At 37.3% G+C, this 26,552-nt stretch overlaps 1 protein-coding gene across 6 annotated transcripts in view; it reads left to right on the top strand.

Moving 5' to 3' along the window:
* The window catches only part of CTNND2 (catenin delta 2), a 933,747-nt gene that overhangs the window by 322,675 nt on the left and 584,520 nt on the right, over positions 1 to 26,552 (top strand). For 3 of the 6 annotated variants that reach the window (XM_023218279.1, XM_023218276.2, XM_023218275.1), the window contains one exon: positions 25,601 to 25,713. Coding sequence is in view for 5 of the 6 variants with exons in the window: in XM_023218276.2 (XP_023074044.1) it covers positions 25,601 to 25,713 (113 nt within the window). In the remaining variant the exon portion in view is untranslated. Of the gene's footprint in view, positions 1 to 1,660; positions 1,981 to 25,600; positions 25,714 to 26,552 lie in introns of those variants that run through there. The other 3 variants (XM_023218278.1, XM_023218277.1, XM_026455692.1) reach the window with 2 other exon arrangements.

The following is a 26,552-nucleotide window of genomic DNA, read 5'->3' as shown; positions in this document are numbered from 1 at the left end:
CACAAGGGCAGGGAGGGTGTATCCTATAAAGTACATTCACATGGGCCAGGAGGGTGTATTGTCACAAGGGCGGGGAGGGTGTTACAAAGTATATTCACAAGGGCAGGGAGGGTGTATCCTACAAAGCACATTCAAAAGGGTGGGGAATATCACGAAGTACATTATTACAAGGGCAGGGGGATGTCATGATGGCTTGACCATGGTGCAGCCATCTCAGAGGACCTTACAAAAAGGAGAATGGATTTGATCCTGGGAGTATATGGAATAAGGACTACCCTGTACTTTATCAAAGTATGTACTCTGAATTTTTAATAATCTTGTATGTTTAAAAAAATAAAATTTACAGGGCTGGGCGTAGTGGCTCACGCCTGTAATCCCAGCACTTTGGGAGGCCTAGGCGGGCGGATCATGAGCTCAGGAGATGGAGACCATCCTGGCTAACAGAGTGAAACCCCGTCTCTACTAAAAATAAAAGAAAAAATTAGCTGGGCATGGTGGCGGGCGCCTGTGGTCCCAGTTACTTGGGAGGCTGAGGCAGGAGAATGGCGTGAACCCGGGAGGCGGAGCTTTCAGTGAGCAGAGATTGCACCACTGCACTCCAGCCTGGATGACAGAGCGAGACTCCTTCTCAAAAAAAAAAAAAAAAAAAAATATATATATATATATATATATAAAATCTTATTTTTAAGAAGTCACCTTGTTTAATTCTTATCTGAACTAATACTAAATACAGCCCTTGTCAAATGTAGACTAGTGTTTCCTTTCAATGCCATCAAATATTATCCTAACCATTTACATTTGTATATTGTTTTAGAATTGAAGAAAGTACTTCTGCAGATATCATCTTGTTAGTACTCACAGCAACCTAATTCCACTGGGGCGTTTCCTCTGTGTTAAATAACTTGTCCTAGGTCATCTAATTATAAAATGTGGACCTGGGATCCATTTGGTACACAGGTCAATAAAAAGTGCTTAAAATACTTTGCTGAATTTATGTTTTTGCAAGCTGTGGCTATAATAGAAAGAATCAGGTAAAAGACTCAAAGGAGTTGTTTGAGGTACTATAATAGCTGGGAGTGGGTGGGGATGGATATCATTATATAAAATTTAGCTGCAAAGTCTGTATCTAGCAAGTTCTCTTTCCTTGTGAGCCTTTTGGGTTGGTTAGATTTTGCCATTTTATACTCTTTGAATTGTAATCTGTTTCAAAAAACAGATAATTTGAATAATTATCTGTTCAATAATAATTTGAATAAACTTATTTTTTGAACAACTGTTCATCTTTGAAACCAACAGTGGACTGGCTTTGAATATGAACTCTAAACAATCTTGAATCTACCTCTTGCTTTTGAATTAATCAAGGAAATAAAGTCTGCTTTGAGTTTGATAATCATTTCATGATCTGTTTTTTTGTTGTCGGTATGTGTGTGTGTGTGTGTGTGTGTGTGTTTTAATGTGAACATACAGATAGCTAAGAATCCAGATACATTCAAGGCAAAGGAAGATTAGAAAACTAGAATTTGCCAGGCAGACTAGTGGGAGGGTCCTTTTGTGATGAAATGTTGCATAAATAATGCCAATGGGGGTCTAAATTCACTGTTGCCATGGAGACCTTTGTGCCTGGCTGAACTCTATTCTTTTCTCTTTTAAGACAGCAACCACTGGGCTTGTGGTATCTCTGATATGTCTTGCTTTGCTTTCTCTTAAACTGTTTGCCAGTGAAAGCAGAAATTACCATAGGATAATTCAGCCTCCTGACTTTTTCGAGGCTGTTCTTCACTCCCTTCTCGGTGTTTGAGCTGCTCTGTGGTTCCTTTTAGCCATGGTGCAGGGAGTGGGTAGGATGCCAGGAACCGCCTGCTCCACAGCCCGGGGAAGGAGGGAAGAGTAGCCCTTCGTCTTTGGGACTAGTCGTCTTGTTTGCCTAGACTACAGTTTTCAAGTATTTAAGGACCATTTATTTCAAAAGGTACAGCAAAGGTAAAAGACAAAAAGTGAAAACTAACCGTATGTGGTTTCAGTGCTTTCATTTTGAATGTTGTTTTTGTGATCATTTTAACTAAAGTTTTTAAAATGCAGGTTAAAGTTATGTGAAGAAAATATGGTAAGAATTTATTTCTGACCTCACAGTTATCAATTGATTCAGCATCTGAACATTGAAACTGTAAAGCCAAATAACCAAATTAAACAGAAAGTGGGTGTAAGAATTCCTGGGCCATTTCCCTATTAACTAACCATTATAACCATTTAATTATTGTTTTTAGTGAGACTTCATGTGTCATAGATATATACTTTCGATTTTATGAAAGTTATGATTATCCGTGTAAATAATCACTTACAATTCTGTGAGAATTAAGTAAGAGTTAATTTGGAAATTGTAGGTCTTTTTTTTCCCCTTCGATGCACAATTAAAGGAATAACCCCATCCAGAAAGAAATTATTCATGGAGAGTAAAGGAAAAAAAATCACCCAACTAGCGTCACCATGTAAAGTAGCCAAAAATTCAGTATACTGGGCAGCTAACTTGTTGCATAGCTTTCTCTTTTTGGCAGAGATTATTTGCTTCTCAGTGATAAGTTTGTACTAGAACTAGAATACAATAATTACATGTTTTGATCACTCTAAATGGTGCAGGTGTAAATAAGATGCACATACCCCTTAATTATAGAAAACCTTTACCAAGTGTTTCCAGATTGCTTTTATTCAAATAACTCATTGAGAAAATTGTTGCCCAAAATTTACAATGACTTCATAGATTTCACCTGTGCCACCACCGTAGCTAAAAATATATATATTTGAGATACCCAACAGATTAAAGAAACAAATGGATGTTTTGAAACCAGTGATTGAATAAAATGACAATCTGTGGAATTATATTTTAGATTGTTATATATTTAAGATAGCTGTACCTTGTAGAATTGTGAGTGCAGTAAAATGGAATGCCTGAGAGATTCTTTATTATTTATAAATTCTTTATTAAAAAGTCTTTAAGTATTTATCTTTAAACTTAAAGTTTTTTCAAATGGATAATAATAGTGAGAGAAAATGATTTTCACCTTAATTTTGACAAACATCAGATAAAACTTATGTTTGATTGATATTATTTGAAATTTGAATGACTAAGTTATAAACTAATTGTGAAGAATGACCATGTTAACTTAAAAATGATTTAATTTTATCAGAAACATATTTTCATGTTTTAATATATTAATTGCCTAGCCATGCATATTTTTAAAGAAATTGATGAAGGAAGGCATATATTACTCTGAGAGCATCTCTTACTAAATATTTCATTTCACCTAATTATTAAATAAAAGTTTATGTTTATCGTCTTAAAGCTAAGAAATCTTTTTATTTTTAAGGCATGAAAGTCAATCTCAATGGTATGGATTTAGAAAGTGATTTAAGAAAACTTTGACCTTTGGAAATGTTTTCCATATTGACTGTAATTTAATAATATTGCTGAACTATAAAAGTAAATGACTATGAAGTCTCACCTTAGGAGTACAGTGTTTGGGTGCTCACACTTTCTGTAAATCAATCTAATAGATTTACATGACATTAAGTCTTCAACTTCAAACAGTACTTGCGTGTGATCCAAATAAAGAGTTTAAAAACACAATTAAGTTAACTCATTGGATGCTATGATTCTGATTGCCCATTCATTCCCTTATATTTCAGAATGTAAGTATTTTAAATTTGAACACTTAAAATTTTTTTATGTGGATATATCTGAAAACGTACTAAGCAGACTCTTTAGATGACATTTTAAACAAAAGCAGAGAGTCAAATGTGTAATAAAAAAAATTGTGAGAATTTTCTAATGCCATGTTACCAAATCTCTTCTGGAGTGTTTTACTCATGAATTGTATCTGCATAATTAACAAACAATAGTTTCAATTGTTTAAAAATATATATTTGCCCATTTTACTCATAAATTTTATCCACACAATAAAGAAAAAAAGAATTTTCATTGTTAAATGTATGTGGATTTATTTGTCCAGACAATTCCAGATCTGATTCAACTCTTATATGATGATAATGGCCAAATTGGAGAATCCTAGCTAATAAGTCTGACCAAAAGTTCCAGTTGGAATGGTGTGGGAACAAAGATGTATGTTTGTGTTTCCACAAGTACCTTATTAACATGTGAATTCTGATTTAGAGTTGTGTTTTGTGGCTATTTTAGAAGTCTTATATTTTGCATTCAAAACATCTTGCATTCAACAGATTTTTTTTGAGTCCTTCCTCTGTTCTAAATATTGAATTACCCACATATAAAAATGGAAGAGACGTTCCCTAGGGATCAAGAACTAAAAAGTCTGGTGGGATGCAGGTGTGAGAACTAGTACCTGGGATGTAGTAAAGTAACCGCCGTACTGGTGCCATGGCCAAGGAGAGCATGAACTTATATGATGCATTTAAATGTATTAGGTCCTCCCCATGTATCTGAGATGAATAAATATTAAGTGACACACAAAATAACCTTTAATAAATGAATATAAAGATTAATCCTATGAAAATGTAAATCCTATCATGTTACTACTCTTTGCAGAGTGGAAGTCCCTACAGTAGCCAACAAGGGCCTCTGGGCTCTGCCGCCTGCCACCCAGCCCTCCCACGCCTCCCAAGATTGTTTCCTCCTCTCACTTTTTGCTCCTGCGCAGGGAACTCCTCACCTCTCCTAGAACATGCCCCCAGAACTTAGATTTTGCATTTTCTGTTGACTTTGCTTGAAACACCATCCTAGCCCCTCCTTTCTCCCCACCTCCCAGCCCAGATACACATACGCCTCACGTCCTCATTCTTTCCCATCTTTTCTGTAATGTCACCTTATCAATGATGTCATTCTCAATTGTTCTACTTAAATTGTCTCCCCAACATCTTATTTTCCTGAATTACTTTTTTTTAATTGCCTTTACCACAGGTAGCTCTGTGTAATCTGTTTATTTGGTTCACTGTCTGTTTTCTCCATTAGAATGTAAACTTCATGAGGGTAGGGGTTTTTGTCTGACTTTTTCCACTGATGCATTTCTAGCACTTAGACTGTGCCTGGTATTGAACAAACAAATGAGAATCTGATATAGATATATTATTTATACGTGTGTGTGTATATAGATAGTGTGTGTGTATACACATACATTTTTTTCTAACATCAAATATATAGTGTTCTTTTTCCCCTGATTAAAAAAGTAAAATGGATGCAGTAGTGAGTATTGAAAGTTATCACTTGCAACCACTTATTGTCTCTTAAGTAGGAGAGAAGTGGTCAGTTATAGGCAGCAGATTCATAATTGCTTATGTTCCAACACCCTTCTTATTCTGCATCGGAGCAGAATAAGATCTGAGAATTTCCCTTCTGTGGCATAGTACATTATATCAGACAGACGCTGAGTGAAATAGCTTTAAATCTTGTCTCCTGTTACCACCCTCCAGCTGTGGAAATGTCACAAATGCCTTCAACTTCTGTGGGCTCTGCCTGCTCCTTCCTTCCAGTGTGAAAAGCATGGCCATTATTGTAATACCTCAGCTCTCCCTAAGGTTTTGTGATTTGTCTGCATTTTCTCCAAAGTATGTTTTCAACAAAGAACACATAAAGAAGTATATATAATTTCTAAAATACTAAATCATGTATTTCGTTATGTTTCTATCCTCTGTTAGCATGAGAAAAATGATTCAGTGGCCTGGGTTTTTTTTATGGAATCATAGTCAGCAGCTCTGATCAAGTTTTATTCAGAAAACAAAATATATCTTTAGGGTCCTAAGAATTACCAATCAGTACTAATCATGTGCATGGTGATATTATTTGGCCATATCTGATACTAGCTTACTGGAAAACAGAGCAAAAGTGGGTGTGTTTTTGTCATTTTTGAATCAAATTACCTGCTTCTATCCCATGAAGTTCATCCTACCTTTGACATGTTTAATTAAACTCAGCACATATGATTTAAAAAATCAACTCTGTAAGCTCTAGGAATTTAATAAATACTGCATTGTGGCTAATTACATTGTGACCTTCTCCAGTGTGTAAATATTTTTCAATGTTATGGGAGTTCCTTCTTCTAGGAATAAAAAATACTGAATTAGTCTGTGACTTTAAACAGTACTAGCCTCCCCCCTCACCCAAAAAAAAAAATATATATATATATATAGAGAGAGAGAGAGAGAGAGAAACAAAAACTAATTTTAAGTGTTGGTCAACTGTGTAGTTGTTTTAGTACAAGGCAAAACGATTATTAGAGCCTTTGTGCACCCTTTCCGCCTCCACTACTGTTTTGCATGTATAGAGTAACATTTGCATACATGTTCCTACAAGGAGAGCAACTCTGAAGATGGTTATTTATTGCATAGCTTTCGCATTAGTCACACGTTCCTTCTTCATGAATTTTATCTGCTTCAGTTCATTTCAAGTCCCCATGCTCTTCTGAACCAATTTCTAGTAATTTTCATCAGCATTAATAGTCTCTTCAAGAGATACTATATTCAGTGTTGAAATGTTAAATGTAATTAAATTTACTTGCCGAGGTGGGGGATTAACCGCACCCACATTGTCGTGGAGTACTTCTTCCAAAAATTGGAAACCGTAAAAGCAGAGGTGGAGATGAAAAAGAATTAAAAAGGGAGACTTTCAGTTAATTGTGAGGCTGTGTCTCTAGAATCAGATGTAACCCTGAGGTGCTGCCCTGGCCCTGACTTTAGTTTGTAGACGCTGGTACGTTTGGGCATGTATTTGGCAAATAGAGTGCATACATATTGACCAGATGTCTTGCATGTTCCATTTAGGAACTTATTTTATCTCTGGGTATGTAGAATTAAATAGGAAATTTACATTTCTTCACTTAAAAATTGATAAACCTGACCTCTCCATTAATTTTGCTATTATTCTGAAACAAAAATCAATAAAATTATTTTGCACATTCAGTGTGCTCTTGATTATTTACCTATAATATCTCATTAAGTCTTCACAATGCCCCTACGTGTTAGATATTATCCCAGTATGATTGATGTGAAAATTTACACTAAGTAATTATTCCATTACATGGTATTTCTGAGATCACAAAATTAAATGAGCACAGGATTTTGCACCCACGTGTGCTTAACTGAAGCTGCCCCTCCCTCCTTCAGCCTTCTTCTATTCATGTGGGTATTGCTCAATTTAAGCATCTCACTTAGATTTTAGAAAACCCTCCTAGATTTCTGCCTGTTCATAGACCCCTCTCCCTGCATATGCCCCTTCTGTTTTGTTTTGTGATTTACCTCCATTCAGGTGGTCCGGGCACTTTTCCCGTACAAAAACCTTTTTGACCCACTGAGCAGCATGGAGCTCAGAATGATGGTGGATACCATGGGAACTACTGGTGTCCGAATTCCCAGGGCAACTGTTATAAATACAGCTTCCTCACTCAGTTGCATTATGGTTGCATAGAGGCTACACCCATCCTAAGGAGGGCAAGTGAGTCTATCCCTGTCAATTTTATGTAAGAGCTTACTGTTTACATTCATTTTTAGAAGGAAGCCAGAAAAACTTCATCAGCCTTGCTTAAAAATAGCACTCATGTCTTGAGAAACTTTGAGGAAACGTTTTCATTAGATACAAAATTCTTAGTGTATTTAACCAGGTATGAAATAGGCCCCTTCGTTGTAGTGTAAAGGAAACAATATGAGATTGGTGGTCAGAGGCTGTTTCTGTGCTGGCACCAATGCATTCCAATTGTGTGATCCTAAGAAAAGATGCATGCGTTTTGAATACAACTTTCTCAGAATAACAGTAGCAACCTTCTTATCACTGTGGTCCAGGCTCCATGTGATGCTGTCTATGAAGTGTGTGAGGTCTTCTTCCATCTGCAGAATATTTTACCGGAGCAAGATTAGGACTGGATATTTCTATATGTATGTAAACCTTTATTTTTCGAAGATGTGTTGATATTATTTATCTTAGAAAAGGTGGATAGTCACAATTTTTGAAGGCTGAATACTGAAGGAATTTAAAGTTACAAGATGAATATCCTGCATGAGGAATGCACTGCCGTTACTTCAGTGTGCTTAATGCTCTCACCAGAACATCTGTCAGCATTTGTGAGGTGCCACAAGGTGTAGTTCAGTGACTCTCATTCTCCATTTCCTTCTTTTTCTTTTTTTTCATTGTTTAGTTTTTGGTTTGTTTATTTCCTAACTGGGGCCATATATTTTGAGAAAGAACAATAGAATAGAATCAGGTCCCACTCTGATGTGAACTTTATTTCATTTCCTTTTCTTTTCCCTAGTATGTCCCAAAAGGGCTTTAAAGCTGCTCATTTTAGTCACTTAATCTCTCTCCACTTCAATTTCCATGACTGCAAAATTAGAAGCTTCAATTCTATGATCCCTTCCAAATGAGTAGGAATTTATTGTCTGTCATATAGGGGCTTCCCAGTGCCAGGTTAGGGTAGAGTCTAGCTGTAATGCAGACCAGATTAGCAGAAATGGACTCTCACTTGAGTCCCTGGCCTATTCTGTGTGAGTGTCTCATCCACTGGTTTCCATCCTTTGTTAATCTCACTCCTTGCTCAGTGAAAGTCTTCTGAGTAAGAACATCTATTCTATGCTCATTTATTTATACGTGATACAAATACTACTGTACTGACATTTATGTTAGAAAAATATAATAAAAACTAAAACTGAGAACAGTACATTTAAACAGAAGTTCAAACCTTCCCTTCCCATACCCCACTTCAGAGGCAACTGCTGCCCTACTAGCTAAGCTGCATCGCTGAGCATATTGTAAGGAAGCTAACAATCAAATTTGAAACCTGAGATATGAGAAATAGGTAATTTATGAAGCTTAGACGTTTACCCTTGTAAGACCCCCTGTCTTGATTATTACTGGAGTTGGGGGTCAACCAAAGATGACAGTTGTATAATTTTGAATGATTGCTGTTGGTTTGCAAATGAGTCCGTCACCACCCGCGATTCTGCAGATAGGGAGCCAATAAGATAATGTTGACATCACAGTGCAATCCATCCGGGGGCTGGAAAACAATCCAAGGTGTGTTTGCTGATCTGTGTATGCTGATGACATACGGTAGACATATGTTTATATATCCCTTTGGATATGCTGTTTAATGGATCACTATCAACCTGAAAAAGAGTCTGTGGCAAATCATTGAGCTCTGTACTTTGTATTCAAAACTATAATCAAAGATGGACTAATGTCTTCATAGCAAGCTATAGAATTTTCAGGTTACACAGGGTTAAGAAAATAAGCATATGTTTGATACAGAATTCTGTTTCAAGAAGAACATAAAGTGCTGAAAAATATGAGATAAAAAAATAAAAATTTGGGATCCACGCCCCACCTTGTCTGCAGGTTCAGTGTTATCATCTGAAGAGTCTGTAGTGTGGGTAAGGCTGGTTTGACAGGGGTTCAGAAAAAAACTGATTACTTGTAGTTGAATTCAGGTTTCCTCTAAAGCAGCTGTTTCATAATCGGAAGAAAGCTACTGTAACCTTGAATTATATTATTGGAAGTTTGATTTCAAAGTTACAAGAAAAAGAGATACTTTTAGACCATATGTGAAATCATGTGTAAACTGTTGGGTGTTTTGAGTTGTGGAAGAGGGAATCGAAAACAAGAGGGCAATGCAAAGGTGTGGGCAGAGGAGGAGGAGGAGGAGGGGGCTTCTGAAAACAATGACGTAACCTCTAAACTATCCCTGTTTGAATTACAGAAGAGAAGATGTGGTTTTTCAAAGTCTACTGTGTCAGTGAAAAAGTCAGTCTCACGCTTTGGTAAATTAGAAGACAGAACTAGAACAGAAGGTAGAATCATTTTATTTTTATGAGAAACCATACTATGAATTTGATTACCAGAGCTATCCTTCCATGGAATGGTATGCATTGGGGTTTGAACTGCTTTTCTTGTCGACTTTCACTGAGAAACTGCTGGAAAGGCTGGCTCTTGAAGGAGAAGGATGATGAATAAAATGACTTTCTAGATCCCATCCACATATAAAATTCTATGAGACTTTAAGACGTTGTACCTAGATTGATTAAAGAACTAGATCAGGTTTTGATATGTAAAATTCTAGAAAAGACATAATAATATATGCATTACCCATTTTTCTGCATGCTGAGGTTTCTGCAGGTAAGGTGCCAATTTTGAAGACACTGCCGAAGTGAATAATGTACCCTTGTTGTTGAAGACAGAAAAATAATAAGAAAGTTAGATTATTCCCATAAATATGTATTCATTCCTTACATAAAACTCCATGGAAAATACCTTAAATTATATACTGAATATCTGTTTCCTCACTTAGCAACTGGTTAACCATGGGTAGTCTATCTCTCTGTTTCCCCATCTGTGAAACAGAAATAACAATTATAATGGCGATATTATCTCCTGAGTCCCTAAAGAGTAGTCAATCCACTATGGGAAAAGAAGGAGGACATTGCTTTTTGGGAGAAAAAAATGGCCTAAGTTTATTAAAACATCTTCTCCATGCTGAGTAGAGTAGGATAGGATTTAACTCATTGGGTTTAACTAAATGCAAGGGTCTACAGTATTTGTTAGATATGCGTGCTTTGTTGACTGTCTAATTTCTGAGTAGACTGTTGCTTTACCCACTTGAATAGCAAGGGAAAATTGTTTGGGAAAGAAATTGGCCCAATATGTAGGGAACAGCTGCCAGGATGATGCATAGCTTGCTGCTGGACGCCACAGCCAGGGAGGCCAATGGTGATCAGCCTGGCCCTATCAGGTAAAACTAGAGTTGATGGAAATTATAGTCCCCAGTTTCAGGGGACACAAAGATAATTTGGTTGTTCCTAAAAAGGCATAAACAAAATGTTGGCTAAGCACAGACAGATGTTAAGGTTATACTTTGTACATGAATTCATGTACTTGAATTTGGTTTAATGGAGTTGAGCTTATGGTGTAAGATCTTGCAGCTCATTATAATTAAGTTGTTATGGGCTGCTAATTTGCTAGAAGCTGCTGTATCATGAGCCAGCCCAACTGCCTTGATGGGTCTCCTGGTAGTTAATATGGATTAAATGTGAATCTTTTATTTTTTCCCCTGTGGTCTCACATAATGATATTAGCTTGTCTACGGTGTGACAAATTCAGTGTACCAAGAGCATCTGGTATGCTCTTCTTTATGACTGAAAATAAGCCTGCAAACTTGATAATGCACATCCATTAAGACACTTCCGCACATTGGAGCAATGTAGATGGGTGATGGCTGTGGAAGGAATCTGTTGGTCACAGTTCATTTTGCTCCAACTTATATAAACGATTTCAACGGTAGTACATTTATCACTGCTACAATCTTACAAGTTCTTGTTTGATTAGCAGGATGCAAATATGGATCTATCCTTTGCTAGGCTGTACTTAATTCTTTTCCAGCAGAGGAATTTTAAAAAGGAAAAAAAAAAAAAAAAGGAAAGGAACTAAAACCTTCACAGCTTGAAGACAGGTTTAAATTCAGTCTTTTGAAGTTGATCTGAGAACAGATCACACTGAAATGTTCAAATCATTAAACTGCTTTAGTAAAGAGAGTATTTAATTGAATGCACAGTATTGTAAGAAATGAACAGTAAAATCAATCCTGTTGTCCCAAATGGATTTAAACAAGTTAATATGAGAATGTTCATGTTTTGAATATATTACTTCCTAAGCAGCAGGAAAATATATTTCTCAAATGAAACAGAAGTGTTGACATGCATGCATATATTGCATACCTTATCAAGAATAGGAAAGACCAGTGAGCCAGCTATCTCTCTATTGCCTCTGCTATCCCACTGACTGAGTGATCCTGAATTATTCACTTAACCTCTCTGACTGCCAGTTCACTTTACCTGTGTGATTGCCAGTTCACTGCTCTTTTTATTATTTATTTATTTTTTATGATGGAGTCTCGCTCTGTCACCCAGGCTGGAGTGCAGTGGCACGATCTCAGCTCACTGCAACTTCTACCTCCCGGGTTCAAGTGATTCTCCTGCCTCAGCCTCCCGAGTAGCTGGTACTACAGGGGCCTGCCACCATACCTGGCTAATTTTGGTATTTTTAGTAGAGACGGGGTTTCACCATGCTGGCCAGGCTGGTCTCGAATTCCTGACCTCATAATCTGCCCTCCTCAGCCTCCCAAACTGCTAGGATTACAGGCGTGAGCCGCTGTCCCCTGGCCCAGTTCACTACTCTTTACACAAATGGATTATACTTTATATCCTAAATCAGTTATTGGGTCACTGTGAAGAAAAAATAATTAGAGTCACAATATGACTGTTATTATGCAGATAATAAAACTATTATGCTATTACGTTAGGGTACAATTTTAATAATAACTCCCTCTTACCTGATGTCAGCCCTATGGTAACCTCCGTCCCCTCAATCAACAGTGGATGTGACAGCAACAATTAAAATCCACTCAAGAGGCAATGAGGAACAGGAGCTATGAAAAATAACACATGAAATGGGTAGGAAAAAAATGTCAGCAACATAAATGAAGCAGAAAAAACTGAGACTGTTTTTCTTTTTTTTCTTTTTTTTTTTTTTTTGACTCTAAGAGCCCATATCTACTGGTGTCTGCAGCCCAAGTGGACTTTATTGTGTTCGCCTAATTATGAAAAAGCTCTGCAGTTGACAGGGACCAGCAAACTAACATCCTTACAGCGCATCCTTACGGCAAACTAACATCCTTACAGCGCATCCTTACAGCGCATGTTTACATTATTGACCTTCAAATGTCAAAAACATAGTTAAATTTTATTCACTATTTTCTTGTCAGTGAAACACATGAGTTCCATAAAATTTCGAAGGGTTTCTTATTTGGAATATGGAAATAGATGAGATGGGGCATCAAATTCAGTAAATGAGGAAAATCAGGATCATTGTTGAATATCAACCTTTTACTTATGTCAAACTTCCAATGTAATTTGCCTGATAGTAAATCTGCCCCTAATCTCCCATCAGATGGAATCTAATTGCTCTCTGAAACACATCCACACACATTCAGTATTTGTTAACATCTGTGCTGAAATTCCTGCTGCTGAGTCTGGAGTCACATCTCTTTCACGTGGTCAAATAATAACCTCCCATTGTCCATCTCAAATACTAGTTCCTGCATGTGACGTTGCCCTCCTTCTCCTCACATCCTTCCATCATTTCTAAAGGAAAGTCATCTTTGAAATTCATTTGTATCTCATTACAATTTAGCTTTACTTTGCATTCTATTTAATGATGCGTCGATTTCAACTATTTTACTAGACTTAGAACTGTCAGCAGGATCCACACCTGAATTAATTTTATGCTCATATCTTCCCTGACTGCGTCATTCAGCACCTTGCAGAATGGTTTCCACATAAGCATCTGTTGTCCCACTGCTATTTTACTTATTTATTCCATACATGTTGATTTGATACCTAATATGTGATAGGATACTAGATATTTCAATGAAGAAGACAGTGTCATTCTTGCTTTGAAATAAAACATAATGATAAGTCAAAAATAATTGGAACTTGTGATTCGCTGCCAGGTAAAGTGTGAAAGGCTCAATACAAACCTGTGGTCGTTGTTAGTGAAAGGTAGCACTCTCTTGGCATTTCATGTATGCACCAGAAAACTCTGATATTGTGGGTATTTAAGAGAAATTCAGCAGTAGTACCACCATATTGTTGGGGGCAAATGTTGATTTCCAGTGGTCAAATTAGATAACTCACTGGGAATTCTTCAGCCACCAAAGAGACTGGAAACTTTTCCTAGTCTTGAAATACTGACAGACATTCAACTCCCAAACAGCTACTGAACTCTGAAATTCATTAGAACGTTTTATGTTAGGAAGAAGGTAAATGATGAGAAAACAGACTATTCTGCTAGAAAAGAGGTAAATGATGAGAAAATGGATTGTTCTGCCATGCAATGATGTAGTATAAAAATATCTGAAAGTGTCAATTTTATGACTGAGTTTTTTTTTTTAATGTAGATTTTACAATTTGGACAGAGGACTTTGCAGCGAGGTTGATAGAAATCAAGTATCTACTGATGCTTTTCTGAAAAGTCAGAACAGTGTTCTTCCTCACTCTGCAAAGTTTTACATACATTTCTTGGTGGCCAATAAAGGCAGCATATCTTTGAAGATGCTGTCATCTTCTAATATAACTGTACTGTAATAAGTAACCTTTTAAAATTAATTATAGATTTATATATAATTTTTAAATCTTATTTAATTGCATATATTATATCTAACTACATTTTATATAACAATATGTTAAGAAAAAATTAATTTTTATCCTTTGGAAATAAGGATCCACTAAAAGATTCTAAATAAATGAGTAACATAATCACATTTGTTATTTTTAATGAAAATTTTGGGCTGTATTGTGGAAAACAGATGGAAAACAATATGAGCAGAACAAGAGACTAATTAGGATACTGAGTTTAGGAATCTGGGCAAGAGATACTTGTGGTCAAACCTGAAGTGGTATTAGTGCATCACTCAATGGGCAGATTAGAGATGATTTGTTATATATGTCTGGAAAGGACAGAGTCTAGAAAGATTTGCAAATCTGTGGATCAGGCAACTTGGGCAATGATGCTGTCGTTCTGTGAGATAGGAAAATGAAGAAGTGGGAGTAGGTTTGTAGGATTTGGTTGATTTGGGTTTTGGATATGAACCTCTTGGTTTTGGGAATGAATGTCAGTGGATAAACACCAAGAACTAGTCACTGAGTCTTTGGGAATGGATGAGCTTGTTCAGAGAAAGTATAAGAATCACAAGGAGAACGGTCGCTTAAGAGAGGAAGAGACAGCCACGGAGGAAAATGAGAGGGTCAGCCAAAGAGGTGAAAGCAAGCAAGCAAAAGATAGTGTGTCAGAAACCATCAGAAGAGTTTGTGCGGGAAAGAACAAGAGACCAACAAAGTAAAATGCTGTTACCAGGTCAAGTCAAGTACACGATGTTTGGTGATAAGAGCCTGTATAATTATTCCATTGATATGGATATTTAGCTATTTAAGTTTCAACAAAGAGCATTGAGTAAGAAAGGATAAACATCATCCTTTGTCACTCAAATATTTCTGTTCTGAAAAACTTATTCCTAAAACGGGTTAGTTATACAAAGGATGTATAATGATGACACAGAGAGTAGAGGGGAGAGAGAGTGAGTGAGTGAGCAATTCATGGAAAAAGATCATTGAACAGAAATTCTGCATTGGAATTGCTATAAAAGTGACTTAATGTCATATTTTAAATTTTCCCAGATTGATGTTGTGAGTTTGCTCTTCACTATTATACATTTTCTCATATGGACGCAAACATTATTTGTTGAGGTCATCTAAGGCATCCATCTACTCATCCATCTATTCCTCATGTATTGAGAGCACTCTATGGTAGATGAGAAGAAGGTGATAATGCAAAAGCGTGGTCCCTGCCATCAAGGCATTATGGTCCAGGAGAGGAGACAGGAATGTAACTAACAGAATTCAAGAAAGCGTTTTTGGTGCTATGAGACTGGTGGACAGTTCTTCTCAGGTGCTGAGATTGAGGGTGAGGTCAGAAATGTACATATATATAGAACAGATGACAATTAAATGAAGTAATGTGATTCATCACTGTAATATTGAAAGGCAAAGACATTTTTGCTAGACTTGAGGAATAAGGAAAGGATAGAGAAGAGGAAATGGATATTTGGAGCAATGAGTGAATAAATCCAGATTGAGCACTTGCAGAGTCCATTTGAGGAAATGCAAGTCATTGATTTTGGCTGAGCCTAGGGTTCTGTTACTTCTTCTTTCACTCTTTAAATATGGAAAGGCTGCTTTGTCTACTATGGTATCAGTATAGGCAAAGATGTTGGTGCACACCCCTTCTCTGTCTTCATTGCCCTTGTTTGGTATATCTGAGTTTGGCAGTGCCGCTCTTAAAAGTTAAGGGCCATTATTCGAAGGAATTATTTCCGTTGTAGTGTGAACTTGAACAGTACAATAAGTATAATTCTTTCTATGGTTGGACATAATAATTCTAATATTTTATTTGCAGGCAGGTGAGGAAAACTAAAATAAAAGAGAGTGTGAAATGATGAGCTATAGTTCTTCCTCATTAGAGAAATTTGGGCTTTTATTTTGGTTGTGTGGTTCCTGATGATATAGCCTTCATTAAAACAGTGGATATAAATATTCCTAGAGTTTGGAAGCAATGGGTTTCTGAACTGTTAGTGTGGGTTCGACTTCTTGTTACAGTTCCAGCTAATCTTTGGGAAGCTACTTAACATCTCTAAGTCTGCGATGTCTCCAACAATCAAATGCCTACTTTATTGAGTCAAAGTTGGAATAAATAAGTTAATACATGTAAAGCACTTAGCAGAATAAGGTACATGATAAGTAAATAGTTAAAATATTAATTGCCATTATATGCTATTATCATAAGTAAAATAGTCATTCCCAAGCAGATATGGACATGATAATCACTAGTAGAACATTTTCAGAATGCACACGCTGGGCTCTGTTGCCTACACATTTATGTCTTCAGTTCTGGGGAAAGGAACCAGACATTTTTAAAGAGTTCTAGAGATTACTGTGATGGACTTTAGAGTCACCCATACAATATTGCTACTAAATTTTTAAACATAATGGAATTGTTCGTCATCTTAAAATACCAAGAAATGTAGCCTTTGTTAATTTCATGGTCTTGTCATCTAGAATTAAATAAACTGTATTAACATACTTTATTTGGCTAACAAGGCATTTGGCAAGATCAAATGGCAGAGCAAAAGCAGATGGAACACTGCAGAGTGAAGGAGTTGGAGAGAAAGAGGTGTTTTGTTATATTTTTATTTTATTGAATGTGTTCTGGAAAGGTGCTTATGATTCCATTTCCAAGTCCTGATTCCTGTCATCTGCTGCCTTGCTGGGTAACCCAGGATGACACTGTCATTGTTTAAAACATTAGTCTGTCAGTTTTGTAAACTTCCACAGACAGCACTTTGCCATAGTTTCTGACTCACCAATGAGGTCTACACGGCTTTACAGTTGACATTGATTTGTTCCATTCCATCTTGACATCGTGGCTTGTTCTGTCCAGATTTGTTGAACACTCTGCTGTAGGCTTCCAATTATTACCCTGTCATTTGTGCTGCTTTCCTTTCAGACTTGGCTTGGCAACATGTCTCAGTGGGATAAAATTAACATTGCCAAGAGGCGTGGCTGTAGAGTCAACTCGTTCGTGTGAAATGGGAATTAAAAGTGATATAAGAAAAAAGATCACCCAGGCATACTCAATGGTATTAATTGTCGGTCAGTGCAGAGAGGAGAGACACCAGGCGGCAAGAACTCACCTACAGAGTGTCAAAGTAGGGCAGAGAAACCACAGTTCCATACCCCAATCCTCTCCCAGGTAGAACATCTAAGGAAAAAGTTTAGACAATGATAATGACCATAATCTGCTTTCTAATTAAATACTTCAGAACACGTGAACAGTCTCTATTGTTCTATTTTGCTCTATTATTGCAAACACTGTCACTAAGTCAGACTCCATAAAACCATTTAATCTTAGCTGCAGAAGAAATACAGAATTGCTGTTTTGTTCTCTTATTTTACATGCAGCTAACTCGATTGTGGTGGCATTTGTGCATCTGAGAACCACGTCTCATCTACAGACAGGATAGGCCAGACATGGGGATAGAGAATGAAGTATGGGGGCTATAGCGGGCCACTGGGGGAAATAGATAATTTGCTGAGACTCTGGCAGGAGCCAGTGGATATATTAGCTAGTGGTCAGTCATAGGAAAGGAGGAGGGAAGAAGTCGAAGTGGAGCAGAGGGATCTGTCAGGAGGATGTCATCAGACAGGCCGAGCCTACCATCCAGTGGAGCCACCAGCAGGAACAGGTGTGGAGAGGCACAGCATCCTCCCCAAGAAGGCTGAGTAGTCAACAAAATGCTTCTGTACAGGCCCAGGCCTAGACAAGGACTTCTCTCTGTATTATTGACCCAGGGATTTGCTCAAAATAGAACTAGGTATGAACCCAAATTTCAGAAATAGAGGACACAACAGGAAAGTTGACTGAAACTTGAAGTATGGGACTTCAGACATTCTTTAAATCTTTCTAAACAGGAACATGACCAGCATCTTGGTGTGGGATATGGTTATGCTTTGAAGGAGAGCAGAGGGACCAACCTATGCCACTAGAATATTCCAGCTCAGGGGTTCAGCAGATGGCACAAAGACCTGGGGCATTTTAGATTCACTCCTACTCTGACCTGTCCTTCTTTGCCCTTAGCTTGCCGAGTTATTTTAGAAGATGATCTGACTGCCAAATGAAGAAGATGCATTGAACCCTTTTGTTAACCCCTGCTTCCTTGCCAAAATGGCAGTAAGACTTTTAGAAAGGGTTATAACCCCCTAAACATAGAGAGTGGGTAAATAAAGAACCATGTTTCATCAAGTTTGAGAGGCCATCAATTTTTAGAGTTACTTAAAGCACTGTGAAGAAAGCAACAGTACTTCCAATAAAGAGTCACACACTATCAAATGCAAGTCATCCCAATTCATGAGCTGGTAAACCCAGAGATACTAAAGTGTGAAAAATGTGTGACTTAGAATGGATGAAATAAGGTCGATGGACAAAGTGGGAAATTTCTTATACCCAAGGGAATGCAGTTCTAAGCAGGAGGACGAGTTAAATCGTAGACCAATTTACACAGGAAAATCTCTCAAAAGGTGTGGAGTGTAGGTGCAGGGGGCACGAAGTGTAGTGGTAAGCCCCGGAGACTGGCTGAACACTCATTTAGATATCAGCTAGACCTCCAAATCCCCTACCTTACCATGCCAAAAACTGGAAGCTTATTCTCTGGAAGGGGTGAAATTAATTGTCTTGACTCAGGGACCACAAGAAAAAGTATTACAAGTGAGGTATTGAATACAGTTTTACTTGCTAAATTTTGAGACCCACCCTTCTCCTCAACCTTGTTCAGCTTTTAGAGCAGGCAAATGTTTACACGCAAAGCTGGAGCTAGGAAGAGCCTTTTCAGGGGATGCTGCATGGTGTTCTGCACGCAGTAGTTCTCCTGGAAGGCACAGCTAACAAGCTTCGCTCATGCAGGTGCTCATACACGTGTCAGCTCTTTCATCCCAACAGCCACATAGGAGCAGACTGCCAGGGAAGTTGAGATCCCTTCAAAAATACATATTTAAAACAAACAGAAAAGTCTAGGAACTATGCAGACAGAAGAAAACAAACATGACCACATTAATATTGTGGAGAAAGAAGAGATGATTTTTACACCATAGAATAAATAGCAGATGCAAATTAAAAGAAATATTCAGAGAATAAAAAATAACTCTAAGAAACTAAAAGCACAATAATAGCAATGAATTATTCATTAAAGACCTACATGATCAAATGGATAAAACTTTTCAGAAAGTAAAATAGAAGATAAGGAAACATAATACAAGAGAAGAAGACTAAAGGAAGAAACCTTGGGGACTAGATTTTAGCATCTGAATAATGAGAGTTGAAGAAAAAAGCAAGAGTAACAGGAAAAGTGTTAAAAAGGAGAAGAAAAGCATTAAAAATTTTGAAAAGAATCGCTTAGAATAAACAATAGGTTTTGATTGAAAGATCCCTAAATAAATAGATCCCTAAATGTGCAGCAAAAATGTCTAAAAATAGAGATATATCAAGACATGTCACCATATACAACATGTTTTCTAGGAGAAAGTAAAAGCAGATTTCATTTAAAAAAAAAAAAAAAAAACTCAGAAAGTTTTCACACTTCTCAACAGCAACATTGGAGAGTAGGAGATAATGAAGCAAAAAATCACTGTCTCAAAACCCTGAAGGAAATTGATTTCCAACCCAGAATTCTGTATTTCTTTACCAAGTCCTATTATTCACTAAGTGTGAGAGTAGAATAAAAACATGTGAAGATTTGCAGAATGTCAAAACATAATGCCTCCCGTTCATTCTATCTCTGTGTATCTTGAAAGACATTTTCTACCAGGAAAGGAAATAAAGTAGGAAAATGAAGAAGACAACTCCTAGAGGAGACAGGAATCCACAGAAGAGAGGGACGAAGGAAATCTCCTGCCTGAAGAGGGAGAGAGATCCCAGAAGACAGCTGTGCAAAGAAGGCAGCCAGGCCAGATTGGAGCAGCTCCAAACACTCCAGGAGAGATTTCTTCAGTAGTTGATATTGACATGGTATTTCATATGTTTGTGTGGGGAGAAGTTTTATACAAATTGGAGGAGTTTGAGATTTGATAAGTCCATAGAAAACTGAGCAAAGGAACAAAAAACTCCAAGTTCTTAAATTAGGGAAAATAAAATGTTGTATGTGAATGGAAATGAAACTGGAAAAAATAGCATGTGCATCTTGTCTTAGTCTGTTTAGGTTGCTATAACCAAATACCATAAATTGCACTGCTTATAAACAGCTGAAACATTTCTTACAGTTCTGGAGACTGGGAAACACAAGATCATGGTGCAGGCAGATTTGGTGTCTGGTGAGGGCCCAGTTCCTGGTTCATCTCATCACCTCCCAAAGGCCGTAACGCCTAATACCCTCATCTTGAGGGTTAGCATTTCAACATGTGAATCTTGGGCAGCAGATGGAGACACAGGCATTTAGACCATAGAAATGAAGAAGCCTCAATGTTGTTAAGACTTAGCAATTGTACGTTTTTATACTTCCTTAAATCTGGATCATACCGTCCCAACTAATGCTATACCACAAAGTTAAGTAACATATTTATTGAAGGAAGTAATGAAACTATGATGATGAGTTTTCTGATTTCAGTTTTCATACTAAGTTAGCTAAGTCCCCCCAAGAAACTTTACATGCTTTTATCTACTTAAAAACATTTCATAAACTCCATTTAATTAAACCAAATAAATCATTAATTTAGGCTGCTTAGGACAAGTTATAAAATGTTTGATAATTTTTCTTAGAGTCCTAATGTATTATATGACTCAATAATGTGCTATTCTGGGATGAAACCATTTAAATCTGGTTCTTTGTACATTTTAATAAACTTTTGCATCATATCTCCAATATTTTATGAATATTTATGATCTCTTACATAAGTTAATTTCCACATAGTGGGGAGATTTAGTCTTTCTAACACTGCTGTGCTTTTTCTTATAACTTCTTTTACCATTGAATGTCCTGTCTAAACCACCAGGTACTCTAAATTCGCGTGAAATCTTAAAGTCTCTGGGCAGTCTCTGTATTACCTTTTTAGAACCTGGTTTACGTCACGACTTCTCTACCAGAATTACCCAGGAGAAGGCCATACCAGCGGTCCTTTATCTTGGCTTCTGTTGTTTCTTCTAGTCTGCGAATCTAGATAATCTTTAGAGATATTTCTTCTTCTTTCTTGACAGTCTCACCTTCACTGAATTAATTTAATACTACATATTTACTTATAACCAGAATTACAAGTTTCACTAAATATATTCACATACTTCTAATTTTCCAATGAACTTCTTGTGTACTCACCTGCCCTTATTAGCAACATCCCTCTCTTGAATGCTGTTCCATCTCAAATTTTCCAAGAAACTCAGCAGCTTATTCATTCCTGAGAGGTCTGTCCTCCCTCAAACCCCAAACTGTGTTAGAGATGGATGATGTCATCTTTCCAGTCACCCCACAGTTTAAGTATCCTCCAGTGCAATAGAATCTCATCCATTCTTGGGATGATGCTATGTATTCTTTAGATGCCTTTGTTCCACAAGAATGTCTATACCAAGGAGAAAAATCAATCCTCAGTTGAAATATCCGTCAGTCATTTGAAGTTAGAGAACTTCCATTCTAGCTCCTCTTGTTCCCATTCACAAGCTCAGTTATCAGCTCCAAAGAGAATACCATTCCAGTTTAGGGTGGTTACATCTTAACAGATCCTAGCCTCAGTGGTGTGGCAAGGCCCAAACAGTTTTCCCTGTAAGCCATAGACCCTTGACTTATGGTAAGGTGAGCAATGATTGCCCTGAGAGGGTTTCCGCACAGCAGTGCAGAAAGGAGGAAGCTTAGCAGGGCCTGAGTAGTTCAGACAGTGCTGAGAGTCCAGGGAGTTCATGGGTTCAAATATCAGAAAGGCAAGCTGCCCCTTCTCCTATTCAGCAAACAACTTAGCAGCCCATGTGTGTAAGGAAACTAGCAGAGACCAGGGAAAGAACCATCTGAAAGGATATGAGGAAGTTGTGCCTGGTACTCACACAGAGGTGGGAATGTTTGCCAGCACCAACCAGCCAAGCTGGGAGACCCCATAGTCCTTGGGGCATTGAGTTGGGTCTCGGAAGTGTCTTGCCTTGGTAGGGTGGATGATTAGCCCTAGACTACATGCTGTCTAGACTACATGCTCCCCCTAACAAATCTAAAAAGCAAGGCTCACAAGTATCAAATTGCTTTCACATAACGTAATGTGCTTCATAAAAGAGCTGAAGACAATTATAGGAATACAAACAAACCTATCCAGAACCCAAGAAGGTAAAATGAAAATGTCTGTGTTGAAAGATGATTTTACATGTCCAGAGGAGCAGAAGATATGACCCAGATTGAGGAGAAAAAAATCAATCAGCTGAAACTAGCACAGATATTAGAATTAACAAAAAGAATAATTAATATAGGTATAATCAACATGTGCAAAAAGTTAAATAAAGTCATGAATGATACAAAAAAGACCCAAATGAAATTTCTAGAGATGTTTGATTCATCAGTGTCTGATATAAAAATACACTGGATGGGATAAATCGTTGGTTAAGCATTGCAGAAGTAAAGCTTAGTTAACTTGAAGACACCAATAGAAGCTACCCAAATTAAACACAAAAGAAAAAAAATTTAATTGCAAGAGAATCCATGAACTGTGGGACAATTCCAAGTGGCCTAAAATGCACTTAATTGGAGTCACTGAAGAAAAGGAAATAATGGAGAAGAGAAAAACAATTCATAAAGAAATAATGGCCTAAAATATTCAGATATGATGGAATGTATAAAGCCAGAGATCCAAGCTCAATAACCCAGGCATAAGAAACATGAAGAAAGGTACACAAAGCAGCATGATCATCAAATTGCCCAGTGCTTCTGGTAAAGAGAAAAATCTTAAAAGCAGAGAAAAATTGAAAAGAAAAACGATATACTGAGCAGAGATCGCGCCACTGTACTCCAGCCTGAGCGACAGAGCGAGACTCCGTCTCAATACAAATCAATAAACACATAATAAAGAAACACTATATCCATACAGAGAAATAAATTTAAGGGTAACTGTATTTTGTTGTTGTTGTTAGAAACAGTGCAAAGAAGAGGACGATACAGCAAAAATGTCTTCCAAAATGAGAACCAGATACATACCTTTATAAGGTCTGTCAAGCTGGAAGACTTCTTTACCCAAAGAACTGCACCATAAGAACACCTCTAAGGTTGTTTTTTCAGAGGGAGGGAAAATAAAGCCAGATGCAAATACAGATCTACATGAACAGATGGAGTCTTGGAAAATCTGACTGCGTGCTGGGAAGGAAGCTTGCAAACGAGAAAGTCATCTCCCATTGTCACCCCTCCTGTGAGACAGACAAGAGGTAAAACCACGGAGAAGTCACAGCCTGAAGCAGGGATGACCAAGAGCAACATCCGTCCTAGCAGAAGCCCCTGGTTTATGAATTCTGACTCCAACTACTGCACTGTTTCACCATATTCAACTTCTGTAACACAGGAAAGTGGGCAGCAAATTAAAGTACTTTAGATGCTACGAAGAATGAATTTCCATCGACATGTGAGGAGTTCTGTTTGGTCTTCAAGTATTATGTTTTTAAAGGTGTTGTCAACTTAAAAGTATGGGTGGGTTTCCTGTTACCCAGAGAGATTTAAGATGCAATATGTTAAGAAGTCTAGAAGTGAAAAATCTTCTAGAAGTTGGATATTATGAAAAGGAATTTCCAGAAAGAAAAAAAAGCAGTAGAACTTTAAGAAAGAAGAAGAAGTTAGATGCATAAAATACATTCAGCCAAGGTCTTATTAATTTCTTACCTGTAATACTTGATGCCCTTCAGAATATGTAAGAATAAAAATTTGAGGTTAAATAACAAAATGCTCCCTCAGTTTCAGCGCCTTAACCAGAAGATTAAGCTCTCATTTACAAAGTGTCTTTTACTTCAATTCTCAAAATAATGTCAGTATTGAAGAAAATCTGCACCTATGGAAAAGAGCGAGGATATGTTTAATGTATATAGGGGACACGCCAGATTCTACTTTCTAAAGACCTTATGCAAGAGTGTCCTGGGATAGCAAGTAAATAAAATCTTATTTTCTGGAAAGATATATTCCTGCAACCTTCTGAGTTTAAATTCTCCAAAACTGACCCCTGAGCTGTTTTTCAGTATGAGAAAGCATTCTTTTCTTGTTTCTTATCCCCAAAACATAACTGTTTAGATAATGTATTTTTTAAAAGGTATTAAATGTGACATTGTAAAAACTTTTCCTACCGTTTCTTATTAAAATATATGATTTGCTCTGGTTATTTTTATTTATTTTATTTTATTTTATTTTATTTTTTGAGACGGAGTCTCGCTCTGTCGCCCAGGCTGGAGTGCAGTGGCCGGATCTCAGCTCATTGCAAGCTCCGCCCCGCCGGGTTCATGCCATTCTCCAGCCTCAGCCTCCCGAGTAGCTTGGACTACAGGCGCTCGCCACCTTGCCCAGCTAGTTTTTTTGTATTTTTTAGTAGAGACGGGGTTTCATCGTGTTAGCCAGGATGGTCTCGATCTCCTGACCTCGTGATCCTCCCGTCTCGGCCTCCCAAAGTGCTGGGATTACAGGCTTGAGCCACCGCGCCCGGCCGGTTATTTTTATTTTTTAAAAAACTTAAGTGTATGGAAAAAGAAAACATAAGTACTAAAATATGGAACCAAAGCCCTGTTGTTGGAACAGCTGAGATTTTTGAAGTTCTGATTAAATCATTCATTAAAGTTTTCGACAGTGGATTTGAGGCAGTTTTGTAGAAGCATTTTTCATTGGTTCAATTGTCTGTTTTTAAGATGATATATCAAATATCTCAAGGGTTATGTAGTTTGTAATGAGGCTGTATAGAATTGGTGTCATTGTCTTTCTGCTGGAATGCAAAGTTATGAAGAGTGTGGGTTATAAAGCATTATTTTCTTCAGTCTACAATATATAAGTAATATGAAGAAAAGAGTATACACTATAGAGTTGGCCAAGTAGGGAATAAACACAATACTCCAAAAGATAATTAAAAACTGAACTTTTTTCTAATTAAAGGCTCTACTTGTGGTGTGAGGAGTATCAGTATCTGTTGGGTGCTGACCGTCTGCCAAAGATAGCACAGGATAATTTTTCATGACAGTGTCTCCTTTAATCCTCATTTCCATCTTATTAAATAAGTATTTAAGTCTGTTTTACAAATGATGAAACTGATACTTACATGAATTAACTTATTCAAAGTTGCATGGCCAGTGGGCTCCAAGCCCGTCTAACCTTCGAATCCTAGTTTTATTGCACATTTCTCAAATTTGACATCTTGGAAAATCATATTTTTCCCCCTCAGCTGTCCTATCATTTTGGTCTGAATTTCACCTGTCATGTAGATGATTGAATTGATCTTGTGCATGGGTTTCTTTCAGGAATTACAGTTTGAAAGGCTGACCCGAGAGCTGGAGGCCGAACGGCAGATCGTAGCCAGCCAGCTGGAGCGATGCAAGCTCGGATCCGAGACCGGCAGCATGAGCAGCATCAGGTACCAGCGCGGCTCTGTTCATTGTGCTTTGAGTTGCCACTGCAAGTAAATTGTACTGTTTCTCTTCTTTCCAACCCGGTGGTGGAATTGGAACATTCAGTCAAATGTTGGAAAGAAATTGTAACTGACCTGATTTAAGATGTTCCAAAGGTGTCCAAAATGTCCTGATTTGTACTTGAAACTCTTTTAACAGAATTAATGCCTGCCCTGAATGCAAATTATATGTAATTTTGCACAAAGGAAGGCTTTGCATTCAGCCAGCTTGCTGGAAATAAGGAGATGCCAAGTCACAGTCTCCCAGTTTGGGTCTTTTTTTTTTTTTTTTTCCTAAATGATCCAGAGTTCCAGGTTCCTGAAATAAAAGTGAGAACATTCTGGTGGAACCAGTCTTGTTTTTGCTAATACATAATGCTAAATTTCAAAATTGCCCCTTGAAGATCAACCACGTGTGCAGTTCCCCACGTGTAAAAATATTTACTCATTCATAAACATAAATGATTATTCAGTTAGTGATTAGTTTGAGATAATGAAATATATGTTTTTAAAACCTATAACTTTTTAGCCACTTGACCACAAAATAAAATTATCCTCCTTAGAACCAGGCTTTCATATATGAAAATGTAAGCGTATGTGTGCATGTGTGTGTGAAAGAGACATAAGGCTTAACTTCCATTTCTCAAAAACATTCTTGTTAGATGGTGTGTGTTTGGCACTCTACTGCATTTTTAGGGAGGAAATCAAAGCTGCTTTGGCAAATAAACTCCAACACTGCAGTGAACTTAACACAATAGTAGTTTGTTTCTCTCTAATGTAGCGGACTGAGGCTACTTCTCCATATA

The sequence above is a fragment of the Piliocolobus tephrosceles genome, chromosome 4 (assembly GCF_002776525.5).
Source record: "Piliocolobus tephrosceles isolate RC106 chromosome 4, ASM277652v3, whole genome shotgun sequence".
NCBI classification, from domain to species: domain Eukaryota; kingdom Metazoa; phylum Chordata; class Mammalia; order Primates; family Cercopithecidae; genus Piliocolobus; species Piliocolobus tephrosceles.
This window is presented reverse-complemented; position numbering and strand designations above follow the sequence as displayed.